The 23,298-nt window shown below is 38.0% G+C and overlaps 1 protein-coding gene and 1 long non-coding RNA gene across 2 annotated transcripts in view; both read left to right on the forward strand.

The window, feature by feature from the left end:
- Window positions 1–12,222: 12,222 nt before the first annotated feature.
- On the forward strand, window positions 12,223–12,737 carry LOC122045961. Its single transcript, XR_006130153.1, has 2 exons — window positions 12,223–12,408; window positions 12,563–12,737. It is a non-coding gene; the product is annotated as an uncharacterized LOC122045961 (long non-coding RNA).
- Window positions 12,738–14,310: 1,573 nt separating this feature from the next.
- Window positions 14,311–23,298, forward strand: part of LOC122048372 (eukaryotic translation initiation factor-like) — a 42,096-nt gene continuing 33,108 nt past the window's right edge. The window contains exons 1-2 of the mRNA XM_042609944.1: window positions 14,311–14,434; window positions 17,000–17,094. Coding sequence (XP_042465878.1) covers window positions 14,311–14,434; window positions 17,000–17,094 — 219 coding nt within the window. The remainder of the gene's footprint in view (window positions 14,435–16,999; window positions 17,095–23,298) is intronic.

The raw sequence follows: 23,298 nt of genomic DNA on the forward strand, positions 1-23,298 counted from the left end.
AGCTAGAATTCCATCAGCAGATATCCGATTCCCGACTATACATCTTAGGGATACATTTGCTAATTACATCTTTGAACCTATCAAACCTAGATATGTAAATAAGACTTTTTATACCCAGTATTGTCAACCAACTATTCAGATGATAGAGCACTATCAACTGGATCAATTGGTTTACTGCACCGATACAGTAAACCAGGAGTTATGTGCACATTTTTATCACAACCTTGAGAGGGTTGATGATAATAGGTACAGCACTAGAGTCTCTGGCGTGGACATTGAGCTTACTCCCACTCTGCTACGCACCACCCTAGGACTTAGGGCTTCTGAGTCTACCTTTCTATGCTACCCCGGTAGGGATCTGCCATTTGGCGATCCTTACTCCCACATTACGTTAGATACTATCTATACGTATTTCCTCGGGGAAGCGAGACCTGTTGACTTGACTGAGGTCAGGTCAGTTACTCTTCGGGTTCAGGACTACGTGATGTATAGGGTCCTGACAGCATGTATTCTGCCAATCTCATCTCGGGATGTCCCGAAGATGAGACCTTCACACGCATTCTTCTTGTACGCCCTGTGTCATCGATTTGATATCGATATTGCCCTGCATATGTTCCAGAACATTATCTGTGCATCTGGGACAGTCACTTCCAAGATAGTCCACATGCCCTATTGTCATATTCTGACACGCTTCTTTTCGACTATAGAGGGTATAGATGTGACCAGAGGAACAGTCATTCCTCTTACTATATATGATGAGCTAGGATCCCGTAGTTGTAGACTAGCCAGTGCCGATATCACAGCTAATGGAGTTCTAGCATGGATAGGCCGACCACAGCAGGCAGCTGCCCCTATCGCTCCAGCAGCCGAGGATTTACTAGGCGAGGGAGAGGAGTGGGCTGATTTCTTAGCCGAGGATCTTTTCGCAGATCCCTCCCCGTCTGCCAGACCATCCACCTCAGCTGGACCTTCGACCTCTTCCTCACTCTCCGTCGAGGACAGACTTGCTCGACTCGAGGTCGAGTCCATCCAGACACGACGGATAGTTCTCTCTATTCGATCCGAGATGGCTGCCGGATTTACGTCCCTTCGTGACGAGATACGACGGCTAGGTCAGCCAGCACCTGAGCAGCCCCATGATCCTCCAGCTATTTCTCCTCGAGCAGATGACCCTGCTATTTGATATGACTCTGTTATGCATTGTTCTGTGGATTGTTGTCTCACCTGTTTAGACTTCCTTGTAGTAATATATACTTATTTGCATGCTTATTCAGTTTCACAAAATCTGAGTTTACTTATCATTTGCTTTTCAAATTCTAGGAAAAACAGTTTTCAAAACTCCAATTTTGTTAGATTTTTTAAATTTGGATTTAGCTTAGGTATTCCCCTAGATATCATGTTCCCCTAGATTAAAGCCAGAGCATCTCACAAACACCCAGGTCTACCTTGCTTGTGTTTGAAAAACTTAGAATGGCGTGAGATGCATAGGGTACAGCCTGGACTCAGGAATGCTTATATTTGTGCATCAATATGGGTCTGGGCGTTAAACACATCATAAATAATAATCAAGTCAAGTCTTCCAGCTCTAGCCAAATCTAACTGGACCAAATGGACTTAATTTGACTAACCATGTGAAAGCTACTGCCCTCTAGGCAATCAGCAAGTAGCTAAAAGTTAGACAATTGGGAAAAGTGTGTTTCAATTTTTTTTTTTTAAGCATGATTATACTTTAAGGTTCTAATCAAATTACTTTACCTGATTATTTTAAGGCTCTGATACTTAATCAAATTAAACTTAATCAAAGTAGCTTTGAATTATGTTTAATTTGACTCATGCTTGGACTAGAAAACAAACTACTGCTACTCCCTCTGTCCTAAAACTAAATATTTTGCGTTAATATTAAAGTTTCTTCAAAATGAATATTCAAAAAAAAAAAAAACTTCTAAGAATTACAGTTTTTTCAAAAAAAAAAAAAAAAACTTGTCCATATTCAAATATTTTCAAATCTAGTCATCTTTTTATAACGTTTTAAAGATATTTTTTTGGTGACCTCACATTTTATACCTTCTAAGCAAAACCTTTTATTGAAAATATTTTATTGAAAATTCAAACACTCATATTTTCAAACTTAGTTAATTTTAAGATTATGTTTACTAGACTTAGTTAGATTGTACTCTAAACTTAGCTATTTGGCAAAATATTTTCTCAATACAAATCATTTCAAAGAAGAATATATAGCTAAGTATTTTCAAATTTGGCAAAATCCAAAATTCAAAAAGCTAAGTCGTTTTGCTAAGAAGAAAATTTATCTTTTTCCCTCTTTGAAAATTTTCCTTCAGAAAAATACAAATCTACTTTCAAACTGGTTTATTTTTGATATATGGCAAAGGGGGAGAGTAGGTTTAAAGTTAAAGGAAAATTCAAAGTATTTAATAAAAGCAGAGAGTAGGTAAATTAAAGTTAAATTCAAAGTTAGGGCTTTTATTAAGGGGGAGTCTAATATGTCAAAGTTCAAAGTTTCCAGCTTAACTGTTATTGCATTTGAAGTTCATTTACTTAAGCTTGGTTAACTTAATTACATATGTTGTTTTTCTTAACTTTGAATTACGTGTTGCCATAATCAAAAAGGGGGAGATTGTTGGTGCGGGAAGCATCCGACGATCAAACCTAAGTTTTGATAATGGCAAAGGATTCAAAGTTAAGGTGCTTTGTTATCTGACAGCTTTTGCTGAGTGTTTCAGGAAAGTCCTAACTGCGGTTAGGCAAGGTAAAACCCTAGGGGGTGGTAACCCTAGGTCATAGGGGGTGGTAACCCTATGCGGAAAGTCTTGGCAGGTCGATGGCTTCAGGCAAAAGTCCTAGGGGGTGGTAACCCTAGGTGGAAAGTCCTGGTGTCGCGAACCAGGTGAAAGTCTGAACTGGCCGATGAAGCGGATGTTCAGCAGAAAGTCCGGAAGCATCGAGTGCCGAGCAAAAGTCCAGTCGATCTGGAGGATCGTACTGGCAACAGGTAAATCTCCTGAGTGGAGTAGGTGAGGACGCGTTCCCCGTAGAGGGAACAGTAGGCGTCGGGTCGACCTAGGGTTTCCGGTAGGAAATCCGAAGTCAGACCCGGACAGTCCGGAGACTGTCATAACTTCATATTCATACTATTATTTTGTGTTAACTTTGTGTTGCAGGTATTTTTGGATTAACATACTTGCAGGTACCAAAAACACAAAGAAGAACTCAGATGAACAGTGTCCGAGGCGCCTCCATGAGGCTTGGAGGCGCCTCGGGTTCAAAAGCCTGAGCTGGCGCGAAGGCGCCTTGAACCGGAGGTTGAAGGCGCCTTGGATAGGCTGAAGGCGCCTTAAACCAGATAGAGTTCGACCAGGTCCGTGCTGATCCACGCGGGTGACTCGGCTCGTTCAAGGCGCCTTGGTGAACAGTGTAAGGCGCCTTGAACCCCCTTTATAAGGGGTCTCGACCAGCAGCTTCAAACAACAACTTTCAAGCGATCCTTGTGCTGCGTGCTGCTCAATCAATGACCCTGAAGTGCTGTTACGAGTCCACGACGACCAGGAGCTTCGAGATTACGATTCTGTCGTCGGTAAACTTGTTTTTAATTACTGTACTGATTATAAATCTTGTACTCCTTTTTCGTACTTATAAGTGTTGCCCACCGAAAGCGATCAAGGATCGCGGGCCTTCGAGTAGGAGTCGACCTAGGCTCCGAACGAAGTAAAACTATCTGTGTCCTTCTGTGATTGCATTCGTTACTTCCGCTGCGTATATTTACTTTGATAGTTTTACGATTCCGATACGATAAAAATAGCCGCGAGCGCTATTCACCCCCCCCCCCCCTCTAGCGCGATCTCGATCCAACAGGTTGGCCAATCCAGCGGTAGCGCTGGCCATGATGAAATGGTAGCGAGTCCGGAGTCGGCCCAAGCTCGCTACCACAATCTCAAGACCGACCAAAGTCATTGGCATGAGCTCAGGGCCGCCTAAGCTCCCTGCTACAACCTTGGGCCGGCAAAGCTCGGAGCTAGCTAAGGTCGGGAATGGTGGAGGCTGCCACCGCTAGCTCGAGGCCAGGAAAGTCATCACCAAAAGGTCACAGCCGACCAAGATCGCTGCCATTAGGGTTTGGGTTTAACTATAGGTAAAATGGAGATCGCTATTGGGAAAGAGAAATCATACCGACAGTGGGAAGATCAACGAAGGAGAGGACGCCAAAGGAGATGGAAAGGTCACAGGAAGGGAGCACGCTAGAGGAGACGATCGCCGGAGATTTCATGAACACGCAGTGGAGAGGCAGGCGACACTGCGTGCCAGCCCTAAATCACGATAAATAGCTACAGAAATAATAGTTCCATCTCTACTTTATCCAATTTAGGGGTTTTGAGCCCTATTGTCCCGTGTCTCATTAGCGACGAGCCTTAATTCCATGTCTAAATAGCGACGAAATATTTATTTCATCTCTATTTAGAGACGAAATTAAAATGTTCGTCGCTATTTAAAGATGAATAATTTATTCCCGTCATTAATCGTTACTGATTCATTGATTTTTAAATTCTAAACGGCCAAAATAGAGACGGAAATATACTTTCGTCTCTAATTAGAGATGGAACGGAAGTATAATTCTGTCTCTAATTCCATCGCTAAAAGGCAATTTTTTTGTAGTGGCTTCTGAAACAACGACACTCTACTGCAAACAAATGTCAACAAAGCAACAATGACACTGTGCCATTATGAGCTCAAACGAACCTAGCTTTTGGGTAACATTTAGTTGTTGCATTTCTATTCAAATTTCTTTTTGTGCTAAAATCTCTAAAGGGTCAGTAGCTTTGTTATGAACCCCATATTTGTAAAAGAAAAATGGATTGATAGTAATTGCTCAACAAAAGTGATCTAACTAACTACGGGCCTTGCAATAGTAGCCACGAGACTACGAATTAAGTAAAACCACCATGTTCTTAATTGTCTTTTAAATTCCACTGTGCAACTCTGTGGTTTTTCTAATGATTTATAAATGCATACAAAGCATGCTATTCCCCCCCCCCCCCCCCCCCCACCTATAGTGTTTTCTAGATTTAACAATTGGTATCAGAGCGAGGTCACTCTAAATTGGTAAAACCACCATTCGAGCAAAATTTATTCTTATGCCTTTTGTTCTATTTTTCATTTTCAGATTTTTGCCTTAAGTCCGAATTGGTGCAATTACCTTTTCTTACAATTTTTATTTTTAAAAATTGGTCGAAATTGGTTTGATGCCACTCGAGCCATTTTTTCATAATTTTCTATTCTTCCCACACTACTAAACCCAAGATCAAGTCTTGAAACATTTCATTATTTTTTTGTGCAAGATTTTAAAATGGCACGCCAAGAAGGTTGTAGTACAACATGTCCCCTACTCTTCACTGAAGACAACTTCGGTTATTGGAAATTTCGCATGGAGTTCTATCGGAAAACTCAGGTGGATATGTGGATTTCCATTCAAACAGGATTCTCACTACATCTCGACTGAAACAGAGTACCAGAGGGGTGTGAAAACTAAGACCCGCAGATGAGGAAGGAGATAGAAGATGATGCTAGAGTGACACATACCCTACAATATGGCTTAACCAAAGAGGAACTTAGTCGAGTCGGTCTGTTCATCAGTGCAAAATATTTGTGAAACAAGCTAATCAATCTTCACGAGGGAACTTCAGACACAAGGTAAGTAAACATTATTTGCTTTTAAATAATTTGTATAACACAACAATGTAGGAAGGTGAGTTCGCGAGTCAACTCTACGCCTACCTACAGCACATTCTTAATGGGTTGCATGTGCCTCCAGGGCTATGGTGCAGTGGCAGGGCATCCAGGTTGTCACTGAGGCACCGGCGGTTAGATCCCTAGCTATGACAAATTTGCAGAAATTTTTCCTTCAAATGGGGCACGCAACCAAAGGATGCTGGGCTCCTGGGCTACCCGCTGTGAGCGCTTCCCAATTTACCCTAGTGGCCAGTGGGAAACATCCGTGGGGTCGGGACGGTCACCCCAGGCTCAACATTACCCAGCCTGGTTAATCAGTTTTTTAATGGGCTACATGCAATCGGGCAAATGGTGAAAAATCACAACATAATAAGGTACGCACTAAGGGCTTTTCCTAGGAACACAATATGGGCATCGATTATCGATGCTTATAAAGTCTCTCGAGATCTCTTAACAATTAAATTAGATTCATTATTTTTTGAATTATAACTCCATGAATAGGCTAACGAAAATTGAATCGAGAAAGGAGTTGCTTTATTTGCAGGACAACAAAAACAATACAAGTCAAAAGAAAAAGTAGAAATACAATCAGAAGAATCTGAATCTAACGACGATGATGGAACTACCATGGAACTAGTGAACCATGTCTAGAGAATGGTAAGGAAGAAGAAGGGATTTAAGGCACAGGAAATCAAGAAGGTATCCCAAAACAAGAAAACTGAATCCACCTGCTATGAATGCCAGCAGAAGGGACACTTCAAAGCTGACTATCCAAAGCTAAAGAAGAAATATCAAAAAACAAGGAAGGCACTCATAGCAATGTGGGACAAGTTCTCATCCTCTGAAGAAGAAGAAGAAGAAGAGCACTTCAACCATCTAGCAATGATGAACAGAACCAACACTAAGTATGAATCTAAGTCGGAAGCTGAGTCCGAGAGAAGCCACGGATCCGTATCTATTTTTGAAGGGCCAAACTCCACTGTAAGTACTAGCGTAGAACTTGAATTGTATGAAGTACATCTAAACAACAAATTAGAAAAATTCAACAACTGGGTTAAATCACTTTGAAAGGAGGTTGAACTCCTCAAGGAGCAAACTAACCCAAGCTTGGTAATCGATCAAGTTCAGGTTGGAACCTCAACTCAAGCCCAACAACTTGAGGAAGAGAATTCCAATCTGAAAGATCATATTACTAAACTAAAAGGTTCATTGGAAAAGTTTGTTATTGGATCCAAAGGCCTTAGCATGCTTCTTCGATCTAGCATGCTGTGTACAATCAAACTGGTCTTGGATACAAATCAAAAACTATTTAGAACAGGTCATTTATATCACTAGTAAATTGAAATAAACTTAGGGTCCAAGTATGAGTTTGAAAAGATTGGTTAAATAAATTGAAATGAACAAGTATTGGATTCCTCAAGATCATGTACATGATTTGGATATACCTATCTAAGACATGCTCGAGGGGAGCCAATAAAAAAATTATTTTTATTATTAGATAGATTGCTTGTTTATTTCTTTTTTATATGCTTATGTTTATGCTTAATTTAGAACAGTTAGATAAGGACTTAGGTTTGATTGTGACTTGATTAACCTAGTACCAGGTTAGGGCGAGATGATAGTATGTTAGAAAAACTTGGTCTAGGAGTCAAATAGGGTAAGGCGTACCCTATTTGGTCTACCTAGCTAAGTGGAACTAATTAATAGAAACTACCTCGCCATATCCTAGACTAGTTAGACCATGGTTTTTCAATAGGAAAGTTAAATATATAACTTCTTTAAAAGGTTTCGTATAGAAGTGGTCGTTATTCCAATACCTAAGATGGCTCATGTGCCTCGCCATAGTCTAAAAGCTAATTTTTGAAATGTGTATTTAACTAACTAGTGGTTAAACTTAAATCTAACTCAAATGTTAATCAATTCTTAGATTTCAAATTAAATTAATAAATATAAAATTAATAATCATTTCACAAAACCTATAATGTTCCCTATTTGAAAATCTAGAAAAGGGTGGGATGAATTTTAATTAAATTGAATATCAATTTAATTAAATTAAAATCAAACTTAAATTAAACTAAAATCAAACTTAATTAAACTTAAATTAAAATAAAACTTAAATCAAACTCAAATCAAACTTAACACAACTTAAACTTAAACCAAACTCAAATTAAGCTTAATCTATTTAACTTAATTAATTCAATCTAATCCCAAATAATTCTTTCAATTAATTCATTTAATTATTTTTAAATAATTTAATTAAAACTAAATTAATTTACTTAACTTGACTAATCAAGTAAAAACTATTATTTTCTAGTAGTCAGCTAGTAGCTAAATGTTAGATATTTTTTTAAGGACTAGTTTTTTTTAATGCTTGGACATAATTAGGGATGAAATTAAAAAAAAAAAAAGGTTTTCAGATTATTTTTTCTTCTCAAATTTCCTTTTTTTTTTTTTTTTGAAAATCTTGCTTTTCCCATAATTTTTACTTCAAAATTCATTTTTCCCTTTAAATTTTTTTAAAAAAAACTATTAGATTACAGTTGAACTTCTAATGCTCAGTTTCTTTTCAAAATGACTATTTAAAAGGTTTTTTCACCTTATATTCTTTTTGATAAGTGGCAAAGGGGGAGAGAATAGACAAGCTAACAAGTTAAAAATCTCTTACATGTATTTAGGGGGAGATGTCAGATTAAGGGGGAGAAATAAAATGTATTTATGTTATTCAATATTTCTCTAAGTTATCTTTTATCTCCTTAAACGGTGATGCATTAATTTCTCAGTTATTTATTAACTCCCTAAATTGTTATGCTTTAAATTTTAAACTTAACTTGTACCAAATTGCTAATAATGAAAAAGGGAAAGATTGTTGGGGCAAGCTGCATTATACGATCGAACCTGAGGTTTTGATCTTCGCAATAGGTTCAAGTTAAGTCTTGTGATTTTCTAATATGTTGATTAAGCTTACAGGGAAGTCCTAGTTGAGGCTATGCAAAGGAAATTTCTAGTTACAGCTACGCAAGAAAGTCATGGTCAAAGAGACTAGGCGGAAGTATTGGCAGATCAAGGACATCTGGCGGGAAGTGATGGGGGTCGAGGACAACAAGCGAGAAGTTTTGTGGGTCAAGGACATCAAGTGGAAGTCTAGATAGGTCAAGGGTCGAAGGTCTAGTGGAAAGTCCCAAGGGTCAAGATCAGACTAAACAAAAGTCTAAGTAGGTCAAGTGGACCAAACTTGGCATCAGGTAAACTCTCCCAAGTGGAGTGGTGAGGACGTGCTCTCGAAAAGAGAGCAGTAGGCGTCGATTCAACCTATGATCTCACAAGAGATCTAAAGTTGAGACCGGACAGCTCAGAGAGCTATCAATCAGAATTATGTTTATGTATTGTGCTAACACTATGATGCAGGAAGCTAACTAATGAAGCAAGTTGGAAAATGGGATCCAGGCACCTGGACTGAAGCCCCTATCATATCCAGGCGCCTGGACCAGAAGACTTATCATAGCGACAAAATCAGATCGAGTAAGGTCAAATCTAGGCTCCTCAAACCGATTCAGGCGCTTGGATTATGCAATAAAAGAAGGCCTCAACCAGAGACTTCTTCACTCATTCATTCCTCACTTCAAGCTCTGATACACTTCCAAAACAATGGCACTCTACTGTGAACAAACGTCAACGAAGCAACAACGACATGGCTCCACTACGAGCTCAAACGAGCGTAGCTTTTGGGTAACATTTAGTTGTTGCATTTCTATTCGATTTTCTTTTTGTGCTAAAATCTCTAAAGGGTCGGTAGGTTTGCTACCGAACCCCATATTTGTAAAAGAAAAATTGATTGATAGTGATTACCTAACCAAATCAGTCTAACTGACTGCAGGTCTTGGAGTAGTAGCCATGAGGCTACGAACCAAGTAAAATTACTATGTTCTTAATTATCTTTTAAATTGTGCTACGCAACTCTATGATTTTTTGAACGATTTATAAAAGCATACGAAGCATGCTATTCACACACCCTAGCACTTTTATCTATCCAATACATTTGTATCCCTTTTGAAGGGATGAATATCCAAGAAAAATACATTTGGTAGAGCAAGGGTCAAGTTTGCGCCGATGATGTTTGTGGATGTAGACAAAGGATGTGCACACAAAGATTTTGGTGTGTCAGAGTGATTGAAGAAGTTTGGTGTAAAATACCGAAAAAGGGTGAATAACCATAAGAGAATTTTTAGAAAAATTTAGAAATTTTCTAAAAATTTTTCGGAGCTCGTATGATGAGTTTAAGGGGATTAGATATTGGGTCCCGGGAAAGCCTGTTTAGGCTACCCCATTTAAGCGAGGAAAAGTTTTAATTTTTCTCTTTTATTTTCCTTTTTACTTTGTTTTCCTTTTCTTTTTTTTTTCTCTTCGCCAACTCCCCCGACCCGCGCCGCTTCTTCTTCTCTTCCCCAACCGACGCGCCGACGCCGCCGCAGCCGCCGCTCTCAACGTCTCCTCTTCTCTCGTGCATACAAAACCGCCGATCAATGTCTTCTCTTCCTTGTATCGCATTTTCTCTTTCCTTTTCCATGCCCTAGCCATCTTCTTGGCCACGTCTCCTCTTTCTCCTCTACTCGTCGCCGCTGACCCTCGCGACTCGACGACGGCTGTTTGAGCCCTAGCACTGACGCCGCCGACCAGATCGCCACCCGAGCGCCACCAGATCTCCTCGCGCCTCCATCGTCGTCACCCGATTGTCTTACGCGGTGCCCTAGAGCTCGAGCCACCGTCGGCCGAGACTTCCCTCTGCCCTAGCGCCGGCAACCCAGTCCACTCCCACCTCCGACCACCACAAGAGCAAGCCAAGCAGTGCCGAGCCTTCTTCTCGCATCTCTGCTTAACACTGCCAAAGTCGTCGAACGGAGCAGCGCCGACCACCAGATCTCTCCGGTGTGCCCGTCGTGCCCTAGATTGGGTCCATAGCTGCTGACGCGGCTAGGCTCGACCGATCCCTCTTCCTGATCTGGCACCGGCTCACTGAGCGTCGGTGTCTCTTGACCTAACACCGCCAACAACACCTGGGAGCTTACTGCCATCGCCGATCTAGGGTTTCCGATGGCCAGATTGAGGTAGGTTTTCCTCTTAGATCTTGTTTTAGACGTGTGGGTGTTGTGCTGATGAATTGGACAGTCAAAAACAGAGTTAGGTAGTGATGTTCCTTGTTTCCAGCAGTAGCTCTAGCTTTGTGCCGGTAGAGAGGAAATGAGGGGTTCTGATTCAAGTAAGGCATATTTGGGTATTTGAATATGATTGGGATGTTAGGTTGAGTTGTTGGTTGATCACAGTGGTATCTGTCACTGTTTGTTTCCGCAGCAGCATCTCGTAGTCCCAGCCACTATATCCCCACAGCACACGTCTCTGGCAGTGACTCAACAGTCGGGTATACGGATTTGGATGACTTTTGGATTGAGGTAAATGCATTGATGTTAGTATGAAAAGGGGTACATAGTTAGATGCTATTTATCTTGTTCGTTAGGTTTAATCTAAATAATTGATGTTAGTATGACTGTTGAGTGGTATTAATTGAGGTAAAAATGTTGGACCTAAGCTAAGCCTTGGGTTAGATCTGATTTATGTAGTTAACAGAGATTAAATGGAATTAAAAACCTTGTTTCTTAATCGGATTAGGATTTTGGTTTACCTATTTTGTTTACAATAAAACTTAGCTAAACCATAGATTTATTACAGGATTCGGATTTGGGATGAGCACTTTAACATAGAAGTTGATTAGCTCGATCTACATTGAGGCGGGCACCTTGACTTATCTCTTTTGATATGTCATGTTGATATGCTTAGTAAATTTTAACAAGTAGTAATAGTTATGTTTATATCTGCATCGGTATGTCACTATTTGTTTCCGAGTATATTTTGTTTGTTACCTGTTTAGCATTCATGCCATTGTTTATTATTTATGTTATAGAGGTAGTGACATACCATGCCATGTGATATACCAGACTAGTAATTTACCATATCTGACCTGTGTACCTAGATCTGATTATTTGATCCATGCATTTTGGTACATATTTTTGGAGGTAGATATGGTCAGGATTTTTCATGCTTAGTGTCATGCACCATCTCGCATGATTGCATGCTGAGCGATTGGCAGCTCCATTATTGTTGAGCACATCGCCAATTACATGGATCTGCACACACAACTACTCATGGATTAGTGGTTTTTATTCAGGTAGGGTGTGTTGCAGCAGGTTGCTCTGTCAGTGCTCCACTGGTCCGCTGATGGGTAGTGTGACTGCAGCATGGTAGCAGGACAGGGATCCCTCCTCTGGACTGGCTCAGGGAGATGAGAGCATTGAACTCCCCCACTTATGATTTGGGGTAGGAGGATAGGTGTACTCCGACAGCATCCTTCCACTCGGTCACTCATCAGGAGCAGTGATGGCAAAGTGCACAGTTGTCATAGCCCTACCCACTCGGTCTCACCATCGTGTGTGAGATGGTTGACTGGCGTCAGGGGTGACCAGGACATGTCATTTGCATCATATGCATATTTGCATTTATTGCTTGTATTTGCTGCACTTTATTTGCTACATATTGGATGGATGCATATGATTGATATGCATACAGGGACATGAGGTATCTGGTCTGATGACCTTTATGTCAGGATAGGAGGCCCTGGTGAGTACAGTTTGCTTCAGCCCTTTTCTTTTTGCATTTCCAGCTTTTGTCCAGGAGACTGTACTCCATGATTATTGCTATTTGTTATAGTTTACTATGCATGTCAACTTGGTATTCGCTGAGTGTTGGACTCACCTCCTTTGATATATTTCAGGTTAATGCTGTCAGGAGGTTCCAGTCGCTAGTCCCCACTTCGTATCGCGACGGGTTCACTTATTTTGGCTTTCTGGGTTCCTTGTTATGTATTTCTGATCTACTTGTTGATCCATATACTTATGTTTGTACTCGAGGAGTTTTATCAAGTTTTTGGTCTATTACACTTATTTTTCCACTGCGTTGGTTTCTTTGTTGTGGTTTATTTCATTATATATGTTCCAGTCGTGTTGGCCGAGGTATGTGAGGCCCTAAGGGCTTGTAGTAATGCTTCATATTGTCACCCGTATAAGGGAGATGCTGCCAAGCGGAGACTACCTGAGGCGTGATATTTGGTGTGTGGGAAAGAAAGGAAAAGACATTGAATTTGGCTTTGGAAGTTGATGATGTGATGACATATGGTTGATGAGGTATATGGTGGTAGAGATGACATCACCCCAGAAGATTTTGGGTGAATTGGTGGAAAACATTAGAGAATGAGTTACTTGTAGGAGATGTTTGTTTTGTCGTTCAACAATTCCATTTTGTTGTGGAGTGTCTCCGCAAGAACTGAGATGAATGATACCTTTGGAGTTAAACGCTCCTAAGTTTCATGTGAAGTACTCTTTTGCATTATCATTTTTGAGTACTTGGATGTATGGAACTATGTTTGGATCATGGCAAAGAATTTTTCAAATATATAACTAATCTCATATTTTTCTTTCATTAGAAACAACCAGGTGAGTCGTGTATGATCATCAACAAAGGTTATGAACTAGAGATTTTCGATGAGAGTTTTGGTTCAGGATGGACCCTAAACATCGTTGTGACTGAGTGCAAAAGGTTTGGATTGTTTATAGTGAATTTTTGGGACGAGGGTCGTGTATGTTTAGAAAGTTGGCAAATTTGACATTGAAAAGAACATACTTTTTCATTAAGGAATAGATTTGGAAGCAACTTGGCAAGATAAGAGAAATTTAGATGACCTACCTGCTAGTGCGAAAACATGATTTTGGCACATTTACTAAAAGTTAGATGATAACTAGGTAGAGGTGGAATCTCATGAATAAGGTAGAGTCCTAAACACAACTCAGCACTGCTAATCATCTTCCCTGTCTCTGTTTCCTGAAATTCACAATGATGTGGGTTGAATTTAGCACGACATTTTAAATCATAAATCAATTTACTGATAGATAATAAATTTCAATCTAGTGTGGGAGCATAAAGAACGTTTTTCAAACATATGTTTGGTGTTATTTTAGCTGAACCAACACTGGTGATTTTAGTCATTACTTTGTTAGCAACACGAATATTTGACTCGTTTGTCATGGCACAAAGTTATGGAGTAAAGATATATCACCAATCATATGTTCTAATTCTCTTGAATCGATAATCCATTGCCCAAATAGCCTGGTTTTATTTTCAAATATAAAAAAAAATGCCTAAGTAGGTCGTGGGATTTAGTGGGAAGAGGAAGCAATGGCACCATCAAATTGGATTTGAGGAGCACCATTTTGCCTTTGCTAGAAGTCACAACTCATTCTGTCATTTGGTTTAGGTTTAGGCCCATTCTTCCCATGGTATAAGTTGTACATCTCGGAGGTTTTTCATAAGGGACTCAATCTGGTTATGGAGGGGAATGGTCGAGGCAGGCGACGAGGCAATCGGTGTTCCCGTATGTGGAGTAGTGACATGCACATGGTGGGAATGATCAACCCTTGGCTTCCAATCGGCTAGCTTTCCATGAAGGACCCAACATTTCTCCCTCGCATGGCCAACCTTTCAACAATGGTCGCACCATGGGAGAATTCAACGAGGTTGATGGTCCTCGGTTTGATTTGCAAGACACTGTTGGAATCGCTGGGTGGAGAGAGCAGCGGGCTCGACGACTGTGGTTGGACCAAGCATTACCTTTTACCGACTTTCCTTTTGGTGAATTTCAGCAAACGCCTCTCGCACTCTAGGCAGCGGCTTAAGGCTTAGAATTCAAGCCCGCAAGCTATCAAATGTGGTGTTTAATCTGAAGAGAAACTTGAAAGTTCTTTTTTCAGTGAGCCTTCATGAGTTTCAGCATCAGTTTTCTTTGTCCATTCTAATGGTTCAAATGTGCACTTGAACGAGAGATGAGACTGAATGTTGAAATACTAGATTGTAGAAAGGTCTCCTTGTTTGAGATCGTGAATGATCCGCTCAACTTCAAATAATTCAGAGGTATTATCAACTTGAGAGTACGTTTCTTTCACCTCAACCTAAATGCCTTTTGCAGTTTGATGAAGTAGGAAGTGTTCACCTACTTCATTGATCATGGAGTTCAATGGTCGGGTCATTTCAAGACTAGTGTTGACCTTCTAAGACTTGAAATTTGGATCGTCGATTGGAGATGGCTAGGATTCATTAGTAAGGAAAGCTACTTTCCCTTTTCTTCAAATGAAGATTCTAACATAGTTGGACCATTGAAGGTAATTTTGACCATTAAATTTGAAGCCATAGATATATGAACTATCAACGATGGATACATTGGTTGCTGACACGATGATATGAAGACGAGAAGAAGAAAGGCAGCCGGTTAGGGAGGTTTCAATAGAGTGTATAGTTGTCAAAAGCGAACAAAGTGATCGCTTAAGCATGAAGCGCAACAAGGCACAAGCCTTGCACTTCCGAGACCTCGGAAGTGTACGAGGTCTCTGAAGCGCGCTCTTCGCGTAAAAGCGCAAACATTCGCTCTTACGTGAAGCAAAAACTTTCCTTTATTAGTTTAAAGCCCTAAATCCTCTTTAAATCTATAATTAAATTGATTGGTCTTCCTCTCACCGTCAGATCATTTGTCTCTCACGGTCAGAAATATCTACTTGATCATTAGAAAAAATTTCTTTTTTGTTAATTTTTTTTACTATAATGTATCTTTTCTACATCGTGATGCCTGCAGCATCGTCGATACTATGGATGATCTTTTTTCACAATTGTATAATTTAATTAATTCAATCAACTCCCAACTTTAATGGGATAGTTCGAATAAGCTTTTATAAATCCTAATTAAATTATCCCATTAAAATATATAAAAATATATTTAAAATTAAAAATTATAATAAATTTTATTAATTCATTTATATTTTGATAATTTTATATTTAAAATTAAAAAATTCTAATAAATATTATTAATTCATATAAATTAGATTATATTCTAATAATTTATATTTAAATTTTAATAAATTATAATAAATTTTATTAATTCATATAAATTATATTTATATTCAAAATTTTATATTCAAAATTTTAAAAATAATAATAAATTTTATTAATTAATATATATCAGATTTATATTCTAATAATTTTATATTTAAAATTTAAAAAATATATAATAAATTTTATTAATTCATATAAATTAGATTTATATTCATAATTTTATATTTAAAATTAAAAAAAAAATCTAATAAATTTTATTAATTCATATAAATTAGATTTATATTCGTAATTGTAATATATATGTATAGTCCTTTTGTTTATTATATTATGTTTTTTTTTCATAAATAGTGTGTTTCGCTCTACGCTTTGTGCTTTAAGACCCTTGAGCGCTTTTTTGTGCCTCATGTTTTTAACAACCATGGCAGAGAATTACTCTAACACTATGAAGAATGCTAAGAGCATCCACATCAGTTTTCTTAAACACAGAATTTATCTTAAATTTTATATTTTATGTAAAAAAAATCTTTGCATCAGTTACCCTATCCATTCCCTAAATTTAGATTTCATGAATAGTACTTCTCTAAATTTAGAAAATAAAATACATTCCCTTACTATTGAAATATTATTTAATTTGAGAGAGAAAAAAATAAAGGGAATGAATTGGGCAATAAAAATGGTAGTAAAAGGTGTAATCCGTCACCCAGGGCCCCACATTGTCGGCCCCACGACCATATGTGAGGAGTTAAATCAAAAAGTTGTATTTAACTAGTGTGGAGGAGGGCTTTTTTCCTCGGCTCTATCGAGACTCGAATCCTTGTCTTATGATAGAATTGGGTAATGAAAAGTAGATATTACATAGGAAGAGAGAAAAAATAATTAAAAAAAGTAGAAGATAGAGAAGAAAATAAAAAAAAATAAAGGAATTTTAGAGTAGCTATGTAGTGTGTAGTGAAAAATGATTATCTAAATTTAATAAAGTGGATGATTTATCCTAAATTTTAAAAATATTATAGAAAAACTTATATAGATGCTCTAAGAGACGTGAAACTAATAGGAGTAGTTGTCCTTTCTATTCTTCATTTCTTTATTGACCAAATGTACAAGAGAGATTCTCAAAATACAATGTAAAGCAAGAGAAAAGTAAATAAAATACATATTTCCAAGAAGATATTAAAGGAAGTTAGGGAAGCCCAAAGGATATCAAGGGGAAATGAGGAAGCATGCTTACAATTAATATTTTCTTTTTCAACACTAATGCTGACTTCCATTGTTTTAGCACCCAAATGGGAAGACCTTGAATGCACAAATGGTGGAAAATGGTCTTTTGTATGCACTAGCAAGGCCTCTCTTGACAATGTGTGGCTAGAGACGGTGCGCCAAATGTTTTTTATTCATTTTAGAGAAATTTATTTTTTGGTTTGGATACTATCTCCATGTTGGATATAATTATCCCTATTAGGTGGGTTTATTTGTAAGTTGCACATGTGAATATGATCTGAACCCTTTAAAGTGATCTAACTTATGTCTAATGGATTTCGGGTAATTGGATGTGGATCTCATATGTGTAGAACCTATAGTCTCGCATCTATTATCATCTATTTGCTGATAAGAGATGTTCAGTATATATGGATTTATAGTCCCACATCTATTATTATCGATGGGTTGATAATAGATGTGCACTATATAATGGGTTGGTCCCCAGAGGATTAGGGTGTCTTTGAGACGTCTCTTCGTTCCCCATTGACGAAGAGGATTCGGCGCCGTCAACCCTAACTCCTCTAGAAGACCTACCTTTTCCTTCCGCTGCTTCTTCTTCCACAGGATCTTCTGGACGACGCTAAAGGACAAAGATATGGTTCTTCAATTAGGTTCTTTGTCATTATGTTTACGGATTATTATTTTTTTATGCCATGTTCTTGATGAAACCAAGATCCATGCTCATATGTTCTTGTTTTTCCTATTTGAATTCTTATTTTGATTGTTTAGAATTCATGCGGCTTAAGTTTTACGAAAACCATCAATTGGTATCAGAACCCGGATTACCAGAAGGTTTAACCGCTGACTGTGCACTAGAGTCATGGTCTGATTAAGCCATGCGGGTACAATATTTACCTTGAACAAAGAAAGTGGGGGCTCCTGTGTTCTAATTAAGAGGACCAGACACCAAATAAGGAAGTCCTAGTAGGTCGGGTGGACCGAGGGGCAGGAAGACCTGGTGGGTCGAGGATCGGACTTGGGAAGCATGTGGTCCTTTGTTTGAGGAGGGATTGTTGGTTTTGCAAGGTTACAAACATAGTCCCACATTATAAAATACATGGGAAAGATAATGGGTTTATAAAGAGAAAAAATATCTCCATTGACATGAGGCCTTTTGGGTACAGTCCAAGAGTAAAACCATGAGGTGTTAGGGTCAAAGTGGACAATATCATGTAATTGTGAAGATATCTAAATTCATTACGATCCTACAAGTGGTATTAGAGCTAAGTTTCTGTTTCATCTTTTTATGGCAATAAAGTTTAATTTTTTCGTCGATTTATTGTTTGTATGCTAGATTAAGTTTCCCTAGTATAATATAATTTTTAATCGTCGAAAATCATATAAGAGAAAATTAGGATAGACTTATTTTTCGAAATTTTCATGTTTATATGAAGAATACGAAGAACGGCAAAAATCATCACTATTTAATCTAATTTAGGTAAAATTATGATGATTTAATCAATTGTTTTGGTCGAGCAATCGATTGTCGAGTCTATAATTTTAAACCTAAATAATTAAAATTCAATCGATTAACGATCTTAAACTCACGATTACATCAATTTTAATCAATTGAATTTATTTCTTGATCAATTAATATGCTTTTTTTAATCGATTAGGCTCCTAATCGATTAAGAGTTTTCTAATCCATTAAAAGTTCTGTAATCAATTAAACTTTTTCCCGTTACGTGAAACGGTAGTGTTCATGCATTGGAATAGTGATTTATTTAATCAATTCTAAAGGCTTCCAATTGATTAAATTGCTTTCTACATGAAACAAAGTACCATGTGAATGCTATTAATTGATATTTAATAATCATTCACGTGTAATTGATTGATATTAATCAACAATTCAATTATAGAACTTAGGAAACTTTAGTTTGTTAAGGGAAAGTTCTATATATAGTTATGTAATCGCATATACCAGACTATCAAATTGATTGGGATAATTGGTTGGATTAATCGATTGGATTATATCGATCGACTATCATTAGATATCAATTGATTAATAAGTCTAATTTTATGCTATTAAGGCTGATTAAGTAATTTCTATTTGAATTAAGTTCCTAGAATTTTCTTGAATCTATCTATACAACGTACTACTAAGCTGAACTAATGTGTCGGCCCAAAGGAAGACACCTTAGGTAGATTTAGTGCATTTTGTATTAGTAGATGTATATCTATGCTAAAAGTAATCGGCCCAAAGGAAGGTTACTTTTATGCTAGATATATGCATAAGGTAGCTTATAATTATGGAACAAAATATTATTTTGTTCAAATCATGCACAAAATATGTCGGTCCAAAGGAAGGCATATTTTGTGGTCGATTAAGGTTGTGGTAAACTATGGACCAAAATATAACTCATATAAAGTATCATATTATGCGCACAATGGGTCGGCCTAAAGGAAGACACATTGTGTGACCAATTAAAGTTTGAGTTATATTCGACAGTATCACTAACAAATAATATGTCGGCCCAAAGGAAGACACATTATGTTGTACTTGGTATCTCATAAAGAGCTCATTCATATGCATTTAAAGTTTTATTTTAATTGCATAATTTTATATTACTTATATGTTCTTGGCTTTAGTTAAATCGTGAGCTTAAATAAATTTCTCTCTTTAATTTTAGTGTAATTTGTAACTGTCAATATTAATAATATCCCAACACTAACTGATTCAAATTTTGCTGAATGGAAAGAATACGTGATCATAGTCTTAGGCTGCATGGACTTAGACTATGCATTAAGGAATGATCATCCCGCACCTCTGACCAGTGCTAACACTATAGAGCAGAGGGCTAAATTTCAGCTGTGGGAGAAATCAAATCGCATGTGTCAAAGTATCATGAAGCTTTCCATACCGGCATCAATAAAGGGCTCGATAACTGAGGGAGAAGATGCTAGGAGTTTTCTAAACCAATTGGCAGATCGATTCACCTCAAATGAAAAGGTTGACGCTACCACACTTCTTACGAAGTTGGTAACCATGTGGTATACTAGAAAAGGAAACATAAGAGAGAGACTGAGGTTTGAGACACCTGAAAGTGCTCACTTAGCATCTAGATCTCAAGGTTCAAGAAAGAAGAGAAAGAGGATCAATAAAGGAAAAGGAAAGCAGAATGCAGATTCTGGGAGTTTTCAAAATTTTGTTAGTTCGGAAGTTAATTTAGCTATAGTACCTACTAACACTTGGTGGATAGATATCGTCGCTACTACTCACATAAGTGTCACTATGCAAGATTGTCTCAGGAGCCGACTTCTGCTTGATGGTGAAAGATACATCTATACAGAAAATGGAAAGAAAGCTAAAGTCGAGTCGATTGGTGTTTTTAGACTTTGTTTAGGAATCAATGTCTTTCTGGATTTAGAAAATACATTTAGTGTACCGTCTTTTCGACAGAATTTAATTTCAATCTCTTATTTAGACAAATCAGGTTATTCTTGTTTATTTAGAAATGAAATTTTCAATATTTTCTTTAATTTAGTGTTGATTGGCAATGATTCCTTGGTTGATAAGCTTTATAAATTGAACACCTTTACTTCTACAGTTGACAACGTAATAATGCATAGTATAGGTACAAAACGTAAATTGACTAACAAGAATTATTCCATGTTGTGGCATAGGCGTTTAGGATATATATCCAAACAACGCCCAGAAAAGTTAATGTCACATGGAATTCTCGATTCCCTTGATATGTCAGACTTTGATGTCTGCATAGAGTGTATCAAGGGGAAGACCACTAACAAAAAGAATAAGGGGGCTAGCCGTTGTAGTGATGTTTTGGAGCTAATACATACGAATATTTGTGGATCATTCCCTAAGGCATCTTGGAATGGACACACATATTTTATTAGCTTCATAGATGACTATTCCAGATTTGGCTATCTGTACCTTATTCATAAGAAATCTCAATCTTTAGACATGTTCAAAAATTTTAAAGTCGAAGTTGAACATCAACTAGGTAAGAAAATTAAAGCTGTCTGATCTAATCGTGGAGGTGAATATTACAGTCGATATGATGGATCAGGTGAATAACGTCCAAGACCTTTTACGAATTACCTTGCTAAGTATGGAATTGTGCCTCAGTTATCATGCTTGGTACACCCAGTCAGAATGGTGTAGCTACGCGTCGCAATCAAACCCTAAAAGACATGGTAAGAAGTATGATAGCTTTCACTTCTCTACCAGAGTCCTTGTGGGGTGAAGCACTCAAGACTATAGTTTACCTACTCAATAGAGTACCTAGTAAGGCAGTAACTAAAACCTCATTCGAGATATGGACGGGTAAGAAGCCTAGAATTAGGCACTTACACGTTTGGGGTTGTCCAGCTGAAGCTAGGCCTTACAAGCCTAATGAAAGGAAACTGGACTCAAGAACGATTAGCTGTAATTTTATAGGATACTCTGAGAAGTCAACAGGGTATAAATTTTATGATCTCTCTAATAGATCTTTCTTCGAAATAGGAAATTCCAAGTTTATTGAGGACAGTGGGAGTAATAAAATCAGGGAAGTATCTTTTGAGGAAAGCATTGGCAATCCTCCTGTGGTTACTATTAGTGCGATCAGTAGTGGTATGGTTACCATACCGCACATTATGGGTATCACACATCCAGTGAGCGTAGTGAACCAAGATATTCCCATGACATCTCCAATGCAATTAGAGGAACCTGCCACTGAAATTGAAGTATTTCCTCATATTGATGAGCAAGTACCTCAACTACCTCAAACACAAGTGTCTTTAAGGCGATCCACAAGGGAACGGAGAACCATGAATTCTCGTGATTATGTTTATCTCCAAGAGCGTGATTTTGACATAGGGTTGGAGAGTGATCCTATATCTTTCCAAGAAGTCAAACAATATTCTAAACCTGAATGGTGAATTAACGCCATGCAAGAAGAGTTGAAGTCTATGACGGACAATAACGTTTGGGAACTTGTCGAATTGCCTGAAGGAAAGAAACCCGTTGGCTGTAAATGGATATTTAAAACCAAGTGGGATTTAAGGGGCAATGTCGAAAAGTATAAGGCTCATCTTGTTACCAAGGGATTCACTCAGAAAGAAAACATTGATTACAAGGAAACTTTCTCACCTGTGTCGACGAAAGACTCTCTTAGGGTAATCATGGCACTTGTAGCTCATTATGATTTAGAGTTACATCAAATTAACGTAAAGACTGCATTCCTCAATGGAGACATAGAGGAGTCTATATATATGGTGAACCCAGAGAACTTTGAGTCTAACGACTCAAAGCACCTAGTATGTAGATTAAAGAAGTCCATTTATGGTTTAAAACAAGCATCCCATCAGTGGTACCAGAAATTTGATCAAGTGGTTACCTCATTTGGATTTAAAGAGAACCCCGTTGATCAGTGCATATATGTCAAGTTCAGTGGGAGCAAGTTTGTTATACTTGTTTTGTATGTGGACGATATATTGCTTGCAAGCAATAATAAGGGTATGGTGCAACAAACCAAGTCATTTCTATTTGGTAATTTTGAAATGAAAGATCTTAGTGAAGCATCCTTTGTTTTAGTCATACAGATTTATCGTGATCGTTCAAGAGGCATTCTTGGACTTTCACAACAGACCTATATTGAAAAGGTGCTTATAAGATATGGTATACAGAACTGTATACCTGGTGACACACTTGTGTCAAAAGGTGACAAGTTCAGCTTGCAGCAGTGTCCACGGCTTGAACTTGAAATAGAGGAGATGCAGCAATTCCTATATGCGTCAGCAGTGGGAAGTCTCATGTATGCATAAGTTTGTACTCGACCAGATATAGCATTTATAGTGGGGATGTTAGGCAGATATATTAGTAACCCAAAACTGTCACACTGGAAAGTGGTAAAGAGAGTGATGTGATATTTACAAAGAACTAAAAAACATATACTCACGTATCGGAGATCAGATCATCTGGAAGTGATTGGATATTCATACTCCGATTTTGCTGGATGCTTGAATAGCAGAAGATCTACTTCAGACTATATTTTCATACTTGCTGGAGGGGTTATATCGTGGAAGAGCGTCAAGCAGACGCTAGTAGCCACTTCTACTATAGAGGCAGAGTTGGTAGCATGCTATGAAGCATCCAATCACGGGATTTGGCTGCGGAACTTCATCACAGCATTACAGATTGTTGATGGCATTGACAGACCACTGAGGATCTACTGTGATAATAAAGCCACAGAACTTTATGCCAAGAACAACCGCAGTTCGTCGAAGTCTAAACACATCGACATCAAGTTTCTAGCGGTTAAAGAAAGAATTCAGAGTTGTCAGATTATGGTAGAGCACATCAGCACAGATTCTATG

The sequence above is a fragment of the Zingiber officinale genome, chromosome 2B, assembly GCF_018446385.1.
Source record: "Zingiber officinale cultivar Zhangliang chromosome 2B, Zo_v1.1, whole genome shotgun sequence".
NCBI classification, from domain to species: Eukaryota; Viridiplantae; Streptophyta; class Magnoliopsida; order Zingiberales; family Zingiberaceae; genus Zingiber; species Zingiber officinale.